Source organism: Ixodes scapularis, unplaced genomic scaffold (genome assembly GCF_016920785.2).
Source record: "Ixodes scapularis isolate PalLabHiFi unplaced genomic scaffold, ASM1692078v2 PGA_scaffold3__209_contigs__length_174095766, whole genome shotgun sequence".
NCBI lineage: Eukaryota > Metazoa > Arthropoda > Arachnida > Ixodida > Ixodidae > Ixodes > Ixodes scapularis.
The window spans coordinates 107,217,278-107,232,424 of NW_024609868.1; the positions used below are offsets into that span (position 1 = coordinate 107,217,278).

Here is a 15,147-nt window from a genome sequence, read left to right on the forward strand (position 1 = left end):
AAGTTAGAATTCTGAGATATCCAACCAACTCGGTTCTTCTAAAACCGCCGATCTTCTGACCTGCAGCAAGGGAGGTCGTGAACCGGTTGAGGTTCGAGTTCCACCAGGTTCGACGTTCTTGAGCATTTACGGAAAAGTTTGAGAAAGTTCGATTGTGCTAATTTGAAAAAGTGGCTCCGATCGGTTCTCGAGAAATAAACTAAAGGCGATCGCAACGCCACAATTCTTCCCGCAGGTGCCATTCCGGGAACTGCTCGGCTGCACGCATTGGTTTAAATCAAGTCGCGCAAGGGCTGGTGGCGCCATCTCGCAGTGCCATTTCACAGTAGCTATGAAAATGAACGCACATGTTTTGACTCGTCGCTAAAGAGCGGCATGTTATCGTATTTAGTTCGGTCACGGTGGACGCGAGCGTCCTGGTTTCAAGGGTGAGTTTCCCGACTGAGTGTTTTAGTAATGTTGACTTTTAGTAAGGGCAGCACTGTTTGGTTGTTTATAATTTAGCAAGAATAAGTGGGAGGCACTCACTTGACCGAATGACATTTTAGCGAACACCCACGTTTCACCGAATGGCACTTGAGCGAATAGTCGGACGCCGCGAAGCGGCGTTTTCGGGTGGGCCAAATGGGTTCACATTTTTGTAATGAGCCGCCGCAGACTGTCGCCGCGAAGCGGCGTAAGCGCAGCGCGGCGGATCGGTTGACGCGCGCCCCGGTTATTCGCTATAACGTCGATCCGCTCAAATGTCGCTGTTCGCTAAAACGTCATTCGCTCATGTGATATCGGCCCAGAATACGTAATGTTGTTAACTTTTACATTATTAGAATCATTTTTCGTTGATTGCATATATTCATAAAATAAAGCAACCTATTCCGTACAGACGTTTTCTACAAAACAAGATTTGCTTGTATCAAAGTCTAGCCACACTGTCCACAAAGTCCAAGCTTGTAGAACCCGGTTAAAAGGTCAAAGGTTCGTCGAACCAGTCGAACCTTTAGTTTGGACGTAAAAATCTGGCTGGATGGAAGTTTGTGACATCCCTAGTTGCAACATATCTGTAGGAGGTGCTCGGCATCCAAATCACGGAGAAAAATGGCGCTACTACATGAATGCACAATTTGTATAGCGCCGCAGAATCTGACAGCGAAAAACGTGCGCTTCTGTAACCTCGTGCATTTGCTTAGAAATAGCAAACATACGTAGGTGTAACAGTGCACAATAACGAAGACTAGGGAAAGGAACGAACAGGACAGGACATAATTTTTACAGCTTCTGTGTTCTTCGATCCCTTCCTTCTTAGTCTTGCTTGTTTTGCGCTCTTTCATTTACATTATGTTTGACTTTCACAAACTAGTCGAGCTCTCATTTTTATTACTTATTCCACTTAGCAGTATTTTACATAAGGAGGGCTATAGTTATGTTCCTTCCTTCAGTGTATGCAAAGCCTCATCTGCATATCTTAGGTTGCAACAAACTATAGCGACGAGGAGGTGCGAATGGTTCTTCCAGCTCCGAGGGGGAACTTTCTGAGGTTTTTTTTTACGAACACTGCCGAACAACAAAATAGTGATGTTAATTTTTATTTTTATTATATAGAATGCGATGATCACCGAGTAACGGGGATGATATGTATGCTTGAGTACCAAAATATATAATGCGAATAGATGTAGTGAACAAGTCTTGGAGCTAGAAATGTGTGCGTTTTACCAATTAGAAGTACTAAGACGTTTTTGAGTTCTTATTTTGAATGTCCCGCTGTTGAATATCTGCCACAACTTTAAACCGTTTATTATAAAACGGCTGTATAGCATCTGAATAAAGCAAATTATTAGAGAAACCGAAATAAACCGGTTTTTAGGAACCTGTTGGAGGTAACCGAAACCTTAAAAATTAAAACCGCAGAAAACCGTAACGAAGCCATATAAACCGGAAACGGTAACAGTAACTGTAGCCGAAACGTTATATTTTTCGGTTTGAGTCCTTATAATGGTAATGTTGCTGTCTCACCACTATCTATGCGATGCGCTGCGTGAAATACTCGAGTGGTGATGACACCGCCGTGCTGCCTCACCGGACTTGGCCTGCTTCCCTGGTAGCTTTAATATATGAAGGACGCCAACAGGTATGGCGAACTCAAAGCTGTATTTATTTATCCTTGAAGTTGGCGCCCTCGCCGAGCCTGGTCGTTGTCATCAGTCGGTTGTAAATCAGGTAAGCAGCAGTTGCCTCATCCTAACAATATCACGCATGCCCCTACCGTCACCTTAGACAGCATGAGGTGGGGAATCTACCAGCGTCTCGCCTCGTACGAGATGACAGAGATACCTTGGCCACCTCGCCACGATGTCGTCCCGTCCAAAAAGCATCGAGCTCCCGCCCGAGATCGACGTTACCGATCTCGCAATATTCTACAAGTCGAGGAGCAGACGACGTACTATGTGGTGTCCTAGAGCGCACGAACAGCACGACTCCACCGGAGCCATAATCTTTCGGTGATATGTTACAGCTTTTGGGCACTCTGAGTAAGCGAGGTAGCAACGCGTTGGCGCCACCAAGTGTCAACGCTCATGACTACGGTTGGGGTCGCCCTAGGGAGGGCGATGACGTCGTGGGCGAGACGATATCCCGACCCACACCGCGCTCTTCGAAGGCTGATTTTGAAGTGCTCGCTGGAATCGAACATTTGGAACGAAGAATACAGCCATTCGCTTGAAATACAAGTGTGCGATTGTCATTGGCAGATAAAGTATATCTTTTTTATCTTATTTCTGAACACGTGATGCATATTATAGGTTTCAATGCAGTACCCCTTTACGAGTAATATGCGATATTCGTCAATATCGTAACGTTCCATCGAAACGTTTCTATGCCACAAATCTGCAGTAAGACCTGGGCGGATTCAGAGGGGCGGGGAGGCATCAGAAGGTAAAATTTTTAATGAAAAACTTTAAATACATAAGTCAAAATTTTAGCTTTTGTTGAAAGAAACTATTGGGTCACCTAAGTAGAACTGGGCAAGGTTTCGACCGTAATGTCCTCTCTCAGCAAACCCCCTCCCCCGCCAGCTAGATTTCTACCCGCCCCCTCCTCCCTTCCCCCCTACCAAGCGTGACCCATAAATCCGCCCCTGCAGTAAGGTCCCCTTAAGCTGCGGGGTTCTGTCCATTATCCTCTATCAAGGCAAAGCAAATAAAACGTTTTAATTTAGGCTGTGTAAGGTCTCTTTGTCTGAGGTATTTCGAAAATAAAGTATAATGTACAGGAAAAATTTAATCAGTGCGGTGTAACTGCTGGCCTGGTGATACACAAACGCACGTCGGTAAAATGCTCATCTAGATTCAAATGGGCATCGGCGACACCACCGCGGTGACGCCTTGTCAAGTTGTCGGCGCACGGCACGAACCAAAGTTTATTTTCGCACACAAATCAATGACATAAGACCCGAAACATACAAAATATGCTTCTGTTGCTCAAAATGACTGGATTCAGAGGGCGAGATGCGCCCGCAGCTAGCAACGTGCAGTCATAACTAGAATACTAGACGGTGCCCCCACCGGGAGTGCCTCACACGCCAGGGTGGGGCGGTCGAAGTGCAGACGCCGAGCACATAGCGTTTTGGTGACATTTTGTATTGCTAATAGTCGCAAAAATGACAATGTATTTGGACTGTGCAAAACATTTGTTAGGAAATATCAAGAAAAATAGTTATAGAAGTTACAAAGTGAGAAGGATGATGGGATAATATTCTAAGAAAAAATGGGATTGTGCGTGAATGGAAGTTACTTTATAACAAGAAATGAGCTTAAGATAGTCTAGAGCTCCTCTCCTGAAACATACATAAGTATGAGACTAACATGTTTATGGAAGTTTCTGAGTGTCAGTCAAAATCTAAAATTAGAGCGCGTACAGAATTCGGAATTTTTATCAATAGAGCCATTTCGATATACTGCCCTCTGTTGGCAGCTCTGGCATCCCTGCACGATGGCGGACTAAAACCGGAACGCCACGGCACACTTGATGCGTTTGTTTGGAGCCGAAGAAAACGCATACCACAGAGAAAGGTGATGGGCACCGTGACGCTGCACTTTCGGCGCTGTTTAATTGACTCGTTGGCTCCTAGCGTTAGCCGCTCACCGACGTTCACCCTCTCATAGAATGACTTGCACGCTCCATGATTTCAGGTGTTCCGCCATTGTGCAGGAGTTCCGACTTTCTAATAATCGCCACGCGAATTTTGAAAACGGTCTTATGGTTACGTCTACATAAATGCGACATTAGCGCTTCGAATTAAGCTAGCGCATTGAATTCACTTTAACTGGAGCGTTTTCATGAATTCGAATCGACCGGTGGCGTCACCTCTCATCGTATGATTGCAGCGCACCCCACGTGACATGTCGGGGGGATTAGTGGAGTCCATCGGTGACTACTCGGTCTGGACGTTGGTACAAAAGGAAGAGGGGAGCAAAGTTTGAAGGTCATCTTAGACTTTCTCCCCTCCCTCCTTCTCCCGCTTCCCCCGTCCTTCAGACACCCGATTCGATTCGCTAGGGTTTACATGGAGGTTTCTATTGGGCTTGAAAATCTCACACGAATCGAATCGGTCTCGATTCGATTCCCTTGGCTAGCAAATCAAGGCGTTTACATGGGATGATTCGATACGCTAACCCGATTCGATACGCTACTGTCGTATTCATGTAAACGCAGCCTATATTGCGCTATGGTGGCTGGAAGAGGAAGTGTGACAGGCGCCGTAGGCGCGCAAAGATAAAGAGGGGAGCGAGACGCGACGAAAATATTTAGAGAGCCTACATATTAGAGAGCGTCCATCTCAAACCATGGGGAGCGTTGGCGGTTTAATGGCGGACGCCACCGGTGAAGAGTGGTCGCAAGTGCGCATGACGCTGCCTTTTCGGGTGGCAAGGAGGAAAGCAGGCTGAGGCGGACGATGAACGCGTTCGTCGCCTCCTCTCAGCTCGTTTTGCAAACACCACGTAACCCCGGTCGAGCAGTTGGAAACTCTGTATAATCTGGGCTCTTTCAAAATTTTCGGCACCGCTTAACTCGCCTGCTTGCTTACAGCACTCATTGGGGTCCCCAAATATTTCTCCGCGGAATTTTTTTCGCGCGATTTAGGCGCACGACCCCATTTAATGGGAGAAACGTGCGCAGTTTATTTAGTTACAATTGGACAATTTTCAATTGGAGCAATCGGAATTCATGAAGCTACAAAGCAATTCATGTCGATACAAAAACCCGAGTCAAAATATAAATAAGCTATGTGACCTTTCAACACACGCGCTGCGGGCAGCGCTGTTGTGTTGCGATGAGAATCTTCACCACCGCAATGGGGCGCTGCAGTCTGCAGGCGAGCCGCTTTCATCGCAACTATGTGCAGCCCTTAGCTCACGCCCGGCGCACTTCCCTTTCCAGCCATCATAATGGCTCTAACACCGACCGGCCGGTGGATCAGCGCCCTATAGCGGCGTGAAGCAGCATGCGAGCGAGACTACCCGCATGTGGCAGAAGACACACGCCTAGCCTCGCTGACTTGATGTTTCACACCGGGACAAGGCGCTGATTTCCCGGAAGGTCGGCGTTCGCGTGATATTGTTAAACAATCTGCAGGCTGTGCATGCACGGCTTGTACTACTTTTACATGGTCGACATATTCGGGTGGGAGCTTTTTACGACTTTGCTTCTTTTGGATACTCTTGGTCTTTCACCTTTTTTGGAAGGATGACCAGTTCGCGACATGGTGTCTTTCTGTAATTTGCTCAACGCTCTTACTGATTCCCTCCTGTTACTGTGTAAACATTTATTCCATCTTCCCCCGCGAGAAAAAAAAGATTTTTTCTTACCCTTGTGACTTAGTGTCAGATCCTCCGTTCACACGGATGCAGCTCGCAAATGACAAGTTTTTTAACCGTTGACCTCGAGCTTTTGACACATTAATACCTTAACCCCCCCCCAAAAAAAAAAAAAGAATTGCTTACGGTTTTTGCTTATCGCTAACCTTTTTTTTTTTTTTTTTTTTTTTTATTATTGTACACAGATAACAAGTCAGTCGCGCTGTTCGCCTCCGAAATGCGGAACTACAAAACGGCGTCGGAAATTGACGACGAAACAACGCTCACTCACCTTTTGCCGGTCGCATTGACTGAGAGCGCAGCGCTCTGGAGAAAGAGACAATGAAGTTTCTCGAGTATGGCGGATTTTGTTTAGCGATTCAGAGTGGAGTTCCTGCCACCAGATTACAATATCCGGATGCAGGACGAGCTGTGTGCCCGCACACAACACCTGGAGGAGTCGCTCATAGAGTTTGTAAAGGCCTTCCAGGGGCTCCATGCCATTGCTGACGCGGCAGCCCCAGACGCAGAAAAAGTAGCACGGGCTATCCATCAGAGCCACCCACGCTTCTACCCATATCTCAGAGCGTAGTTTTAAGTGTCTTGACGACATGGCACGGGCCGTGACGACGAATTAGGCCGGCATCCTTGCTGAACGCCGGTACCGGCCTCCTCCACCAGGAAGCACCACCCTTGAACCAACATTTGCTTCGCCTGAAGATCCAGATGAGTACGAAAGGCACAGTGAGTCTTACGAATCGGCCAACTGTGCAACTCCTCGAGCCCTTGATCCTCGCGTATACGAATCTCGAGAAGGCTAGGGGAACAAGCGCGCAGATGTAGAATATCTTAGCCAGAAGCATACTCACACCCAGGGTGTCGAACCGGAACCGAAACGAACCGAAAACCGGAACAGAACCGTTATTTTTAGCCGAACCGGAACTGAACCGAACCGAAATCTTCGCCGCCATTTTGGAACTGAACCGGAACCGAACCAAAAAAAAATATAACGGTAACCGGTTCAAAACGGTTCAAGGTAATATATTTTTGCTTTTTTGTTAGTATCACAAAATGAACATATCGGAATAAAAAAATGGCGGCTATATTTCTATCTATTGATCAAATCGTCATATACATAATTGCAATGTAAGATAAATTGTGGGTTTTCGTGGCACCTTTGTATTGGAACTATGATTAACCAAGTGTCACGTTGTCACGTGACGTCATGGTGTCAATACATGTTGTCAAGTAATGTCGCGTGGCCTCGTGACGTCACGTGACTCACTGCATCAACTCGATTTAATTTGAGGAAGTCACTAGATGTATTAACCTTGTTGACAGCATGACGTAACACGACATCACGATTTCGCACCGAGCGTCACGTAACACCGTGACGTAAGCGATTTTCATAACCCCTGGTCGAGTGCTCGGGTTCATGACAATCAGCATCTCCAAACATTCGGTTCCGTAACGGCTCATGTCAAATAAATATGATAATTAATAGCCCAACTCTAACAATATCTGAAGCTCAGCCCAAGCTTTTGCTTTCGAAACCCTAGCCGCCTAGGGCATGACTGTGATGAACACTGGCGGTATATAATTAGCGTCAGATCACGTGGCCGCTTGTTCAAATTGCGAGTTGAGGAGATATCGACAGCTGTCTCTGTCCTTTATTTTTTCTGCATCTGTTATTAGGGGGAAATTAATGGATGTTTACGGAACCTATCAACGTCAGGGGTAATTTCTTAACACTATTTATTGAAAGTACAAAAAAAAATATTGCAAGACCAATTTTACATTATTCAGGCACCGCACTGCGCGGCATCCAAAAGATGTCCCTGAGAATAGAAGTTCTGAAATGACTAATTGCGACTTATTAGTATGACGCTACATAGAACTACATGTGCTTACGGAAGGAATTCCTTAAAAAAAAAAAGAGAAGATATTTTAGTGACCTATGAAGAACAGCCGAACGTTGGCAGTCGCTGTAAGTCTCACATGAGCGTCGTTCTCAAGTTATTGCCCAAGTTTCGACCCCTTCTGCATTTTGCTTAAATGAGCTATAAAAATATTTCTGTATTACATTACTAAATACTACTCAGGATAACTCCCTAACGTTAATAACTGATTGAACTTGGCTTTGCTCTTTTTTCTAGTGGCAGTCGCCAAAAAATTAGAAAAATATCGACATCGTTCATCCCCTCAACTCGGAGCCAGAAGCGGCCATGTGGCCTGTTGCCTATCTTATGCCGCCAACGTTAATCATACCGCCGCGCTGGGGTTTTAAAGGAAGAAAACGCGTGCTGTCCCCAGCACGCGTTCCAGGCATTGTTAGAGTTCGAATATTCTCATAACCGCAGTGGTTGGACACGAGCCACTACCCTAGTGTCCGCCGAGGCATTGATTGTTACGAGCCAATGTACGGTGCTCACGCAGTGCTCCCATCCAATCCACGAGCCGCGCTCCGACTGTCGACCAGGCGGGTGGTTTTGATCCCACAATTACGACATCAATCTTTGGGAAGGTAAGACTAAAAGAAATAGTCACGTTTAATCCTCGCAATTTCACCGCAACAAAGAAGCTTCTGAATCACTGGTGGCCTGTGCGAGTACACTTGGACCAGGGGATCAATACGCCTCGGAAAAGTCATGAACATTCCTACCCCATATTGTTTTATGACCCCTTTAAAGGGTGCAAAATAAAAGCAATGAAAGGTTCCGGTTAACAAGTGTCAAATAAAATTGTCGAATTAACAAACACAGACGAAGGAGGCAATTCCTCAGGAATACTTTTAGCCTTTCCACTCTGGTGAAGAAGGAAGACCAGCGATGCTGTACTATGGTGGGAATGAAGTAATGGCCAGCCGGAAGTCGGCAAGCCAGACTGGAAAGGCTGGAGGGGTTGCCGCCATCTATGAGTGACGGCGGCAATCAGACAACCGGCAAGCCGGTTGTCTGGTCGCCGTCGTCATTTATAGACGGCGGTAGCTCTCCAGAGTTTAGTGTCATCATTTGTTTGCTGACGGACACAACACTGGGGAAACTAGCCCTTAACAGTACCGCTGTATAAAGAAGTGCGTCTGTGTGTGTGTGGGGGGGGGGGGGGGGGAGGGGAGTTCTAAAACCATGTTGTGCTGTAAAGGTTCCTCTTCCCCGCATCTTTGCCGCAGACCTAAAAGCGTGACCCCGGAAACTACTTTGTTTGCAAAAACGCTCTTGTCAAAAAACACGTTTTTGTCGTGCCAGACGCTCGCGCCGTTGTTCACGAAGAATAATAATACGTGCCTTTCAAATACTTGGCTTTCACTGAGCTTTGACATCCTGCAGCGTGCCTTTTTCACCGCCAAATTCGATTTTCTCAGCAAGAAGAAATCAGAATGACCACCAGCCTACAGTGTGATGACGTCACGTACATACCATGCTAAATAGTAAATAGTTCAACTTTCTGGTGAAATGTGATGTTCGCCACACTAGGAATAGATGTCCTAATTATAAAGTTGTGCAGTATTTATAGCAGTCTCGCGATGAGATATGGCAGCCTAGAGAAATGTTAGAGCGCATGACTATTCTAGCATATAGTGTTGTAAAGTGAGGGCCCAAAACAAGTGCAGGTAAAACCGAACATAACATTAGCCTCCGGAGGCAGTATTTCACGAAGTTTCGAGCTCATGCAAGCTGATAAAATGTCATTTATACTAAGGTTTTAAGAATCTTTGTCTGTCCTTAGCGCTATTTATGTGAAATCATGAATTTCATTGCGTGCATCTTTCTTTACACATCTCGTTTTGCAGTAAGGCGTTCTGCAAGGGATTATTTGAAACAAATAACATTAATTATCTCTCTCTTTTTGAACATTTTGTGTATTTGACTTCCAATCCATCATGTGAGCACAGAGTCCTTTTTAGCGTACCCTGCAACCCGATGTTTCACCACTGCCATTCATCAAACAGAAAAACACTTTTAAGCAGACTCCAGAGCTCGCGTAGTTTCGAGTATCGTCCTTCCGCGTCGGTCTCAAGCGGTTATCTGAACTTTATAAAGTAAAATTTATTGATCAATATCAAATATATTTAGTTACAAACTGAATATTTGACAACATAAATCGAGGGCCGACCACCCGAAAACACTGCCCCCCCCTCCCTCAAATTATTTGAAAAATGCCCTGCCAATCTTTTCTGGCGTTTTTATCCTCGACAGGCACGTTTTAAGTGATATGGGACGGCCGTTCATACATTTCTGATTTTGAAGCTAATTAAAATAACTATGTGTTCCTCACACATATAACTTCTCAAACATATAGAAGTCTGCTATTTCCTCTTTTATGTGGTGAGCATGACTTTTATGTGTCTATGGGCTGGACAAAATAAAGTAAACAGGGGCGCGCGGCGGAACTATGACATACGCAAGCAAACCGTCAGAAAGTGTCCAATTAAGTAGTTGCCGTGTCGAGTAAAACTTGAAATACTACTTCGTTTTACTTAACAAAAAAAAAAAGAATCTTAAAGGACGCTTCAGCTTCGTCTTTAAAAGTGGAACGCGACAGCGTCAACGGGCCTCGTTTGCATCGCATTCTCATTTGCCTCGCTAGCGTGCCTCGCGTGGCCTAGTGAAAAGCGTCTTACTCGCAACTAAAGGGTCGTGGGTTCAAATCCCGCCTAAAATACTTTTTTTTTTTTTTTAAGGCAAAGGAATTACTTTTAAACTTGAAATTCCATTTCATTTAATTTATTTATCCTTAAGGGCCCGGGTGGGGCATTACATAAGGGGGGGAGTAGACGAGAACTAAAATACACTTTGACACTTGAAAACGACAAAAATAGGAAAAGGAGAGAGTCAAAATAACATTAGTAAAAAACACAAAGTACTGATATGGTTTAGTCGGGAATGGTTAGTGGTTGTGTAAAGAGACTTCCTGGCGAAACCTTATTGGGTCAGTAATGACTACAATGTCGTCGGGCAGGGAGTTCCAGATGGCTATTGCATGAGAGAAAAAGAAAGTGTTGAAGGCAAGCGTTTTGCCTGCAATACGATTGATGCATTGACTGTGATTAAGGCGTGATGATACTCGGTCTGGAGGAGCAAGAGGGGTGGTATGGGAGTATGGATAGTTATAGTAGAACTTATGCAATAAACATAACCGAGAGTTCAATCTTCGACTGGACAGTAAGGGTAGTTCTAGAGTTTCTTTAAGTTGGGTCACACTGATGTCATGAGTATAAGCTGATGCGATGAATCGGGCTGCGCGGGTTTGTATGCGTTCCAGGTTATCAGAGAGGTAAGCTTGAGAAGGGTGCCAGATGGATGACGTATATTCAAGCTTTGGTCGAACGAATGTTATGTATGCAAGTTTCTTAAGGTGACTGGGCGCTGACTTTAAATTACGTTTCAGGTATCCAAGTGTGCGTGATGCCTCAGCTATAATATTATCGACATGCAGAACCCAAGAAAGCGTTGAGGTTAAATTTACTCCTAAGTACTTATAAGAAGTTGAAGTATTAATTGGGGTGCCACCGAGTGAATATAAAAACGTATCTCTAGATTTCCTCCGGGTAAACGAAACTACTTTACACTTGTCCAGGTTGAGAGGCATCAGCCATTGTTCACACCAGGTATTAATTTGTGTTAGGTCGTCCTGCAATATGAGATGATCTGAATCATTTGTGAGTGGGCGATATATCACGTAATCATCGGCGAATAGCCTAATTTTCGAAAGGATGTCATGATGAAGATCGTTTATGTATATTAAGAATAGTAGTGGGGAGAGTCCTGCACCCTGGGGAACTCCTGATGCTACTTTACCAAGGGGTGATTTGTGATTATTTGCCAATGTGAACTGAACTCTTGAGGTGAGAAAATCCTGAATCCAAGCGATGATAGTCGAATCAATACCAAGATTTGAAAGCTTGGTCAGTAGATGACGATGCGGAACACGGTCGAAGGCCTTCGCGAAGTCGAGAAATATTACATCTGTTTGGTAATTATTATTCATGTTAACAAGTAGGTCATGAGTAAACTCTGCAAGTTGGGTCTCACACGAGAGACCTTTACGGAAACCGTGCTGGAGTGGGTAGAAAAAATTAATCGAGTTAAGGTGACTTATTATGTTGGAGCTGATTATATGCTCTAATAGTTTAGAAGGAACGCTTGTTAAAGAAATGGGGCGATAATTAGATACAAGTGATCGATCACCACTTTTATGGACGAGGATGATTTTTCCAATTTTCCAGTCTTTTGGGCTTTGGCGATCTGGGAGTGATTGGGAGAAAATTAGTGATAGATACTCACTTGAAACAATATTGGTGCTTTTAAGGATTTTGGTGCTGATGTTATCCATGCCAGCAGATGATGATAGTTTTAGTTTGTCAATTAAGGCACTTATTCCAGCAGATGAAATGACAATAGGCGGCATGATGGCACTAGACAATGAGCGGGGAGATGCTACTTCGCCAAGGCCTCCGTCCGTGAAGACAGAAATGAAGAAGTCGTTTAAGGCTGTCGCACTTTCGTTCTCAACGATGGGATCTTTATTGCTGTCTGTCAGCGACAGAGATTGGGAGTGATATTTAGGTGACAGGAGTTGCCAGAATCGGGTATCATTTGAAACATACGGCGATCTTTAATTCGCATTACATGTCATGTTTTAATCACTCTCATTCCACGCGTAATGTCTCGTTTCACGTAAGCATTGTGGGTTGGAAATTCTTGCGCGAGAGCATGTAGCTCTGACGTCATGAACCTGTCGACCAATCAGGATTTTTCAGTCACGGCACTGACATCGGCTTTTCTGCGACATGAGCCCCTTAACTCTATCGTGTCAAAATCATCAATTAGCATGGGCGATGCTCATTTGCAAATTAAATTGTCCGGCATCTCGTCAAGAACAAACCTCAACAGTCAGGCTATGCCAGCTTATTCTGTATAAGAAAATGTTCAGTTGGGCAAGCGCCATTTTGGGCCAGATTCGATCTGAGTGCGAAGGTGCGTATATATCAGAGTGAACAATTGCGATGACTTCTTGCTGCATGATTAGTCGCATGCATGCGGTGCTGAGTGTAAACAATGTTTGGTTAGAACAACAGGCATTTGGATTGCCGCTCGGTGTCTATAAAAAATAGACTGAAAAGAATTATTCTAAACATTTTGCTACATTTTGGAAATTTCATTGCTTTTAGCTCAGTTGGGTTGTCATCATATACATATATATATTGTGAAGTGTATTTCGTAAACATTATTTCATAATATATATGGCCACGAGGTGCTCATTTCATAATTTTATGTGATGTAATTATTTCCTTAGTTCAAGGCCACGATTTCACTTTTAATACTGCGACACAAAGTTGTACCAATCACGGGTATTTTAGACGACCTACCACACTTCACGGCAACATTTTATACCGCGTAAATAGATCAGCTTGAACTTTAGAGTTTTATTTAAACACGAAGAAAGGACAAGAAAATACAGTATAGTTCTAAATTAGAAGCTGATCTATTTTTACAGGTATGTACCAACAACTCAACTCTTTACTCTTGTACTTAGATTTTAATCCAGGTAAAATATAGTTTACTGGTAAACAAAGGGATGTTGAGTCATATGAACACGACGTTATGTATGTTAATGTCGATTTTCTTCTACTCTTGCGTCGAAATTAAATAACGGAATTTAATATTTTTGGTACCTAAAACAAAAGTAAATTGCACAGACGATCGAAGAAACTATATAGTTAATCGTTTCACGGCGTAAATAGTGTATATTTCCAGAACAACCCGGAAAATATATTATCAATTTAGCGGTTCAAACCGGTTCGAACCGGTTTGAACCGTTATTTTTTGCTCCCCGGAACTGAACCGGAACCGAACCGAAAGCCGTGAACCTGAACCGGAACCGAACCGATAAAAATTTCGGTTCGACACCCTGCTCACAACCGCCAGCAAGTACGCGGGTGAGGTACGCAAAGTGGGGACAGATCACGCCGCCCTTCTTACAGGACCCGTGCAGATGATGGGAACCAGACCTGGCTCCGCTATTCCCGCTGCGGCCAAACAGAACACGTGCCACGGAACTGCAGCGAATGGCCCCGATCCTGGATGCAGGGAAACTGCAAGAGTTGGCTGTGGTAGACTTCTGCTATCCGCCGGCAAAGCGGAAACCACGACCCACAAGATGGAGCCGTCGCAGCCGCCTCCGGGCCTCCCGCATGACCACACAGACTCTGGGGACTGACGCTTTTCCGTCGACACTCGGTCGCCTTTCATCAGTTTCTTTCGGTCGTGAGAGACTAGGCGCGTCCACCGTCAAGGCGGAGGACGGGATGCCCTTGGCGGCTTCGATTTCTCACGGTCATGAGACTCCCGACGTGTTCGCTTTTGCATTGATACCCGAGCGGCCAGCTCACAGTCTTATTGGTCCTGAGACTCCCGGCTTGTCTGCTTTTGCATCGACATACGGGCGGCCAGCTTACATTGTTTTTTTGGTCATAAGCTACCTGAAGCAACTGCGTATGAGTTTGACTCTAATGACCTTTCACCTTTCAGCCAAACGCCGGCCCTGTCAGATTCCTTCCCGATCTCAAGCGCCGGAGCCGGTTTGAAATTCTCAACACCAAGGATTGTCGCTCTGGTTTTCCGGGCGCCCATGGACTCGCACCAGCCGACGGGGATAAGAACAACCTCTCCAGTGTTGTGCACGTTCCTCGCCAAAAGGAAAGAAAGCTTGTTCCTTGTCCCTTCTAACTGTTGGAACACGTTCCCGTTACAAGTTTGATATGTGAAAAGGGAACTATTTTCCTTTACAGTTAAAAAATATGAAACGTATCGTTACATATACGTTACATTTGTATTTCACTCATTAACATATTTAATCAGATCGAGCAAAGCTTTCTTTTAGAGCGCAGCTCTTAGGCGCCCGTTTCCAGCTTGAGCGGCGTCGGCGTCGCCGTCGCCGTGGGCGTCGCCGTGGCCGTCGGCGTAACCAAGGTCACCCCAAAGTCACGTGACCCCCCAAGGTCACCCCAAGGTCATGTGACCCCTTAAGGTCACGTGACCCCTCCAAAGGTCACCCCAAGGTCACGTGACCCCAGGTCACGTAACCCCCCGAGGCCACGTGACTCCTCCCAAGGTCACCTCAAGGTCACGTGACCCCTCAAGGTGACCCCCACATGACCCCCAACGTCACCCCAAGGTCAGGTGACAACCAGGTCACGTGTCCCCCAAGATCACGCGACCCCCCGAGGTCACGTGACCCCTCCCAAGGTCACCCCAAGGTCACGTGACCCCAAGGTCACCCAAGGTCACGTGACCCCCAG

General features: G+C 45.4%; 1 protein-coding gene across 1 annotated transcript in view; it reads left to right on the plus strand.

Moving 5' to 3' along the window:
- LOC8042186 (juvenile hormone acid O-methyltransferase) overlaps positions 1 to 14,590 on the plus strand; it is a 69,934-nt gene extending 55,344 nt beyond the window's left edge. The window contains exon 2 of the mRNA XM_042292580.1: positions 14,378 to 14,590. Within this exon, the coding sequence (XP_042148514.1) occupies positions 14,378 to 14,575 (198 nt within the window). The 3' untranslated portion in view covers positions 14,576 to 14,590. The remainder of the gene's footprint in view (positions 1 to 14,377) is intronic.
- Positions 14,591 to 15,147: the final 557 nt, after the last annotated feature.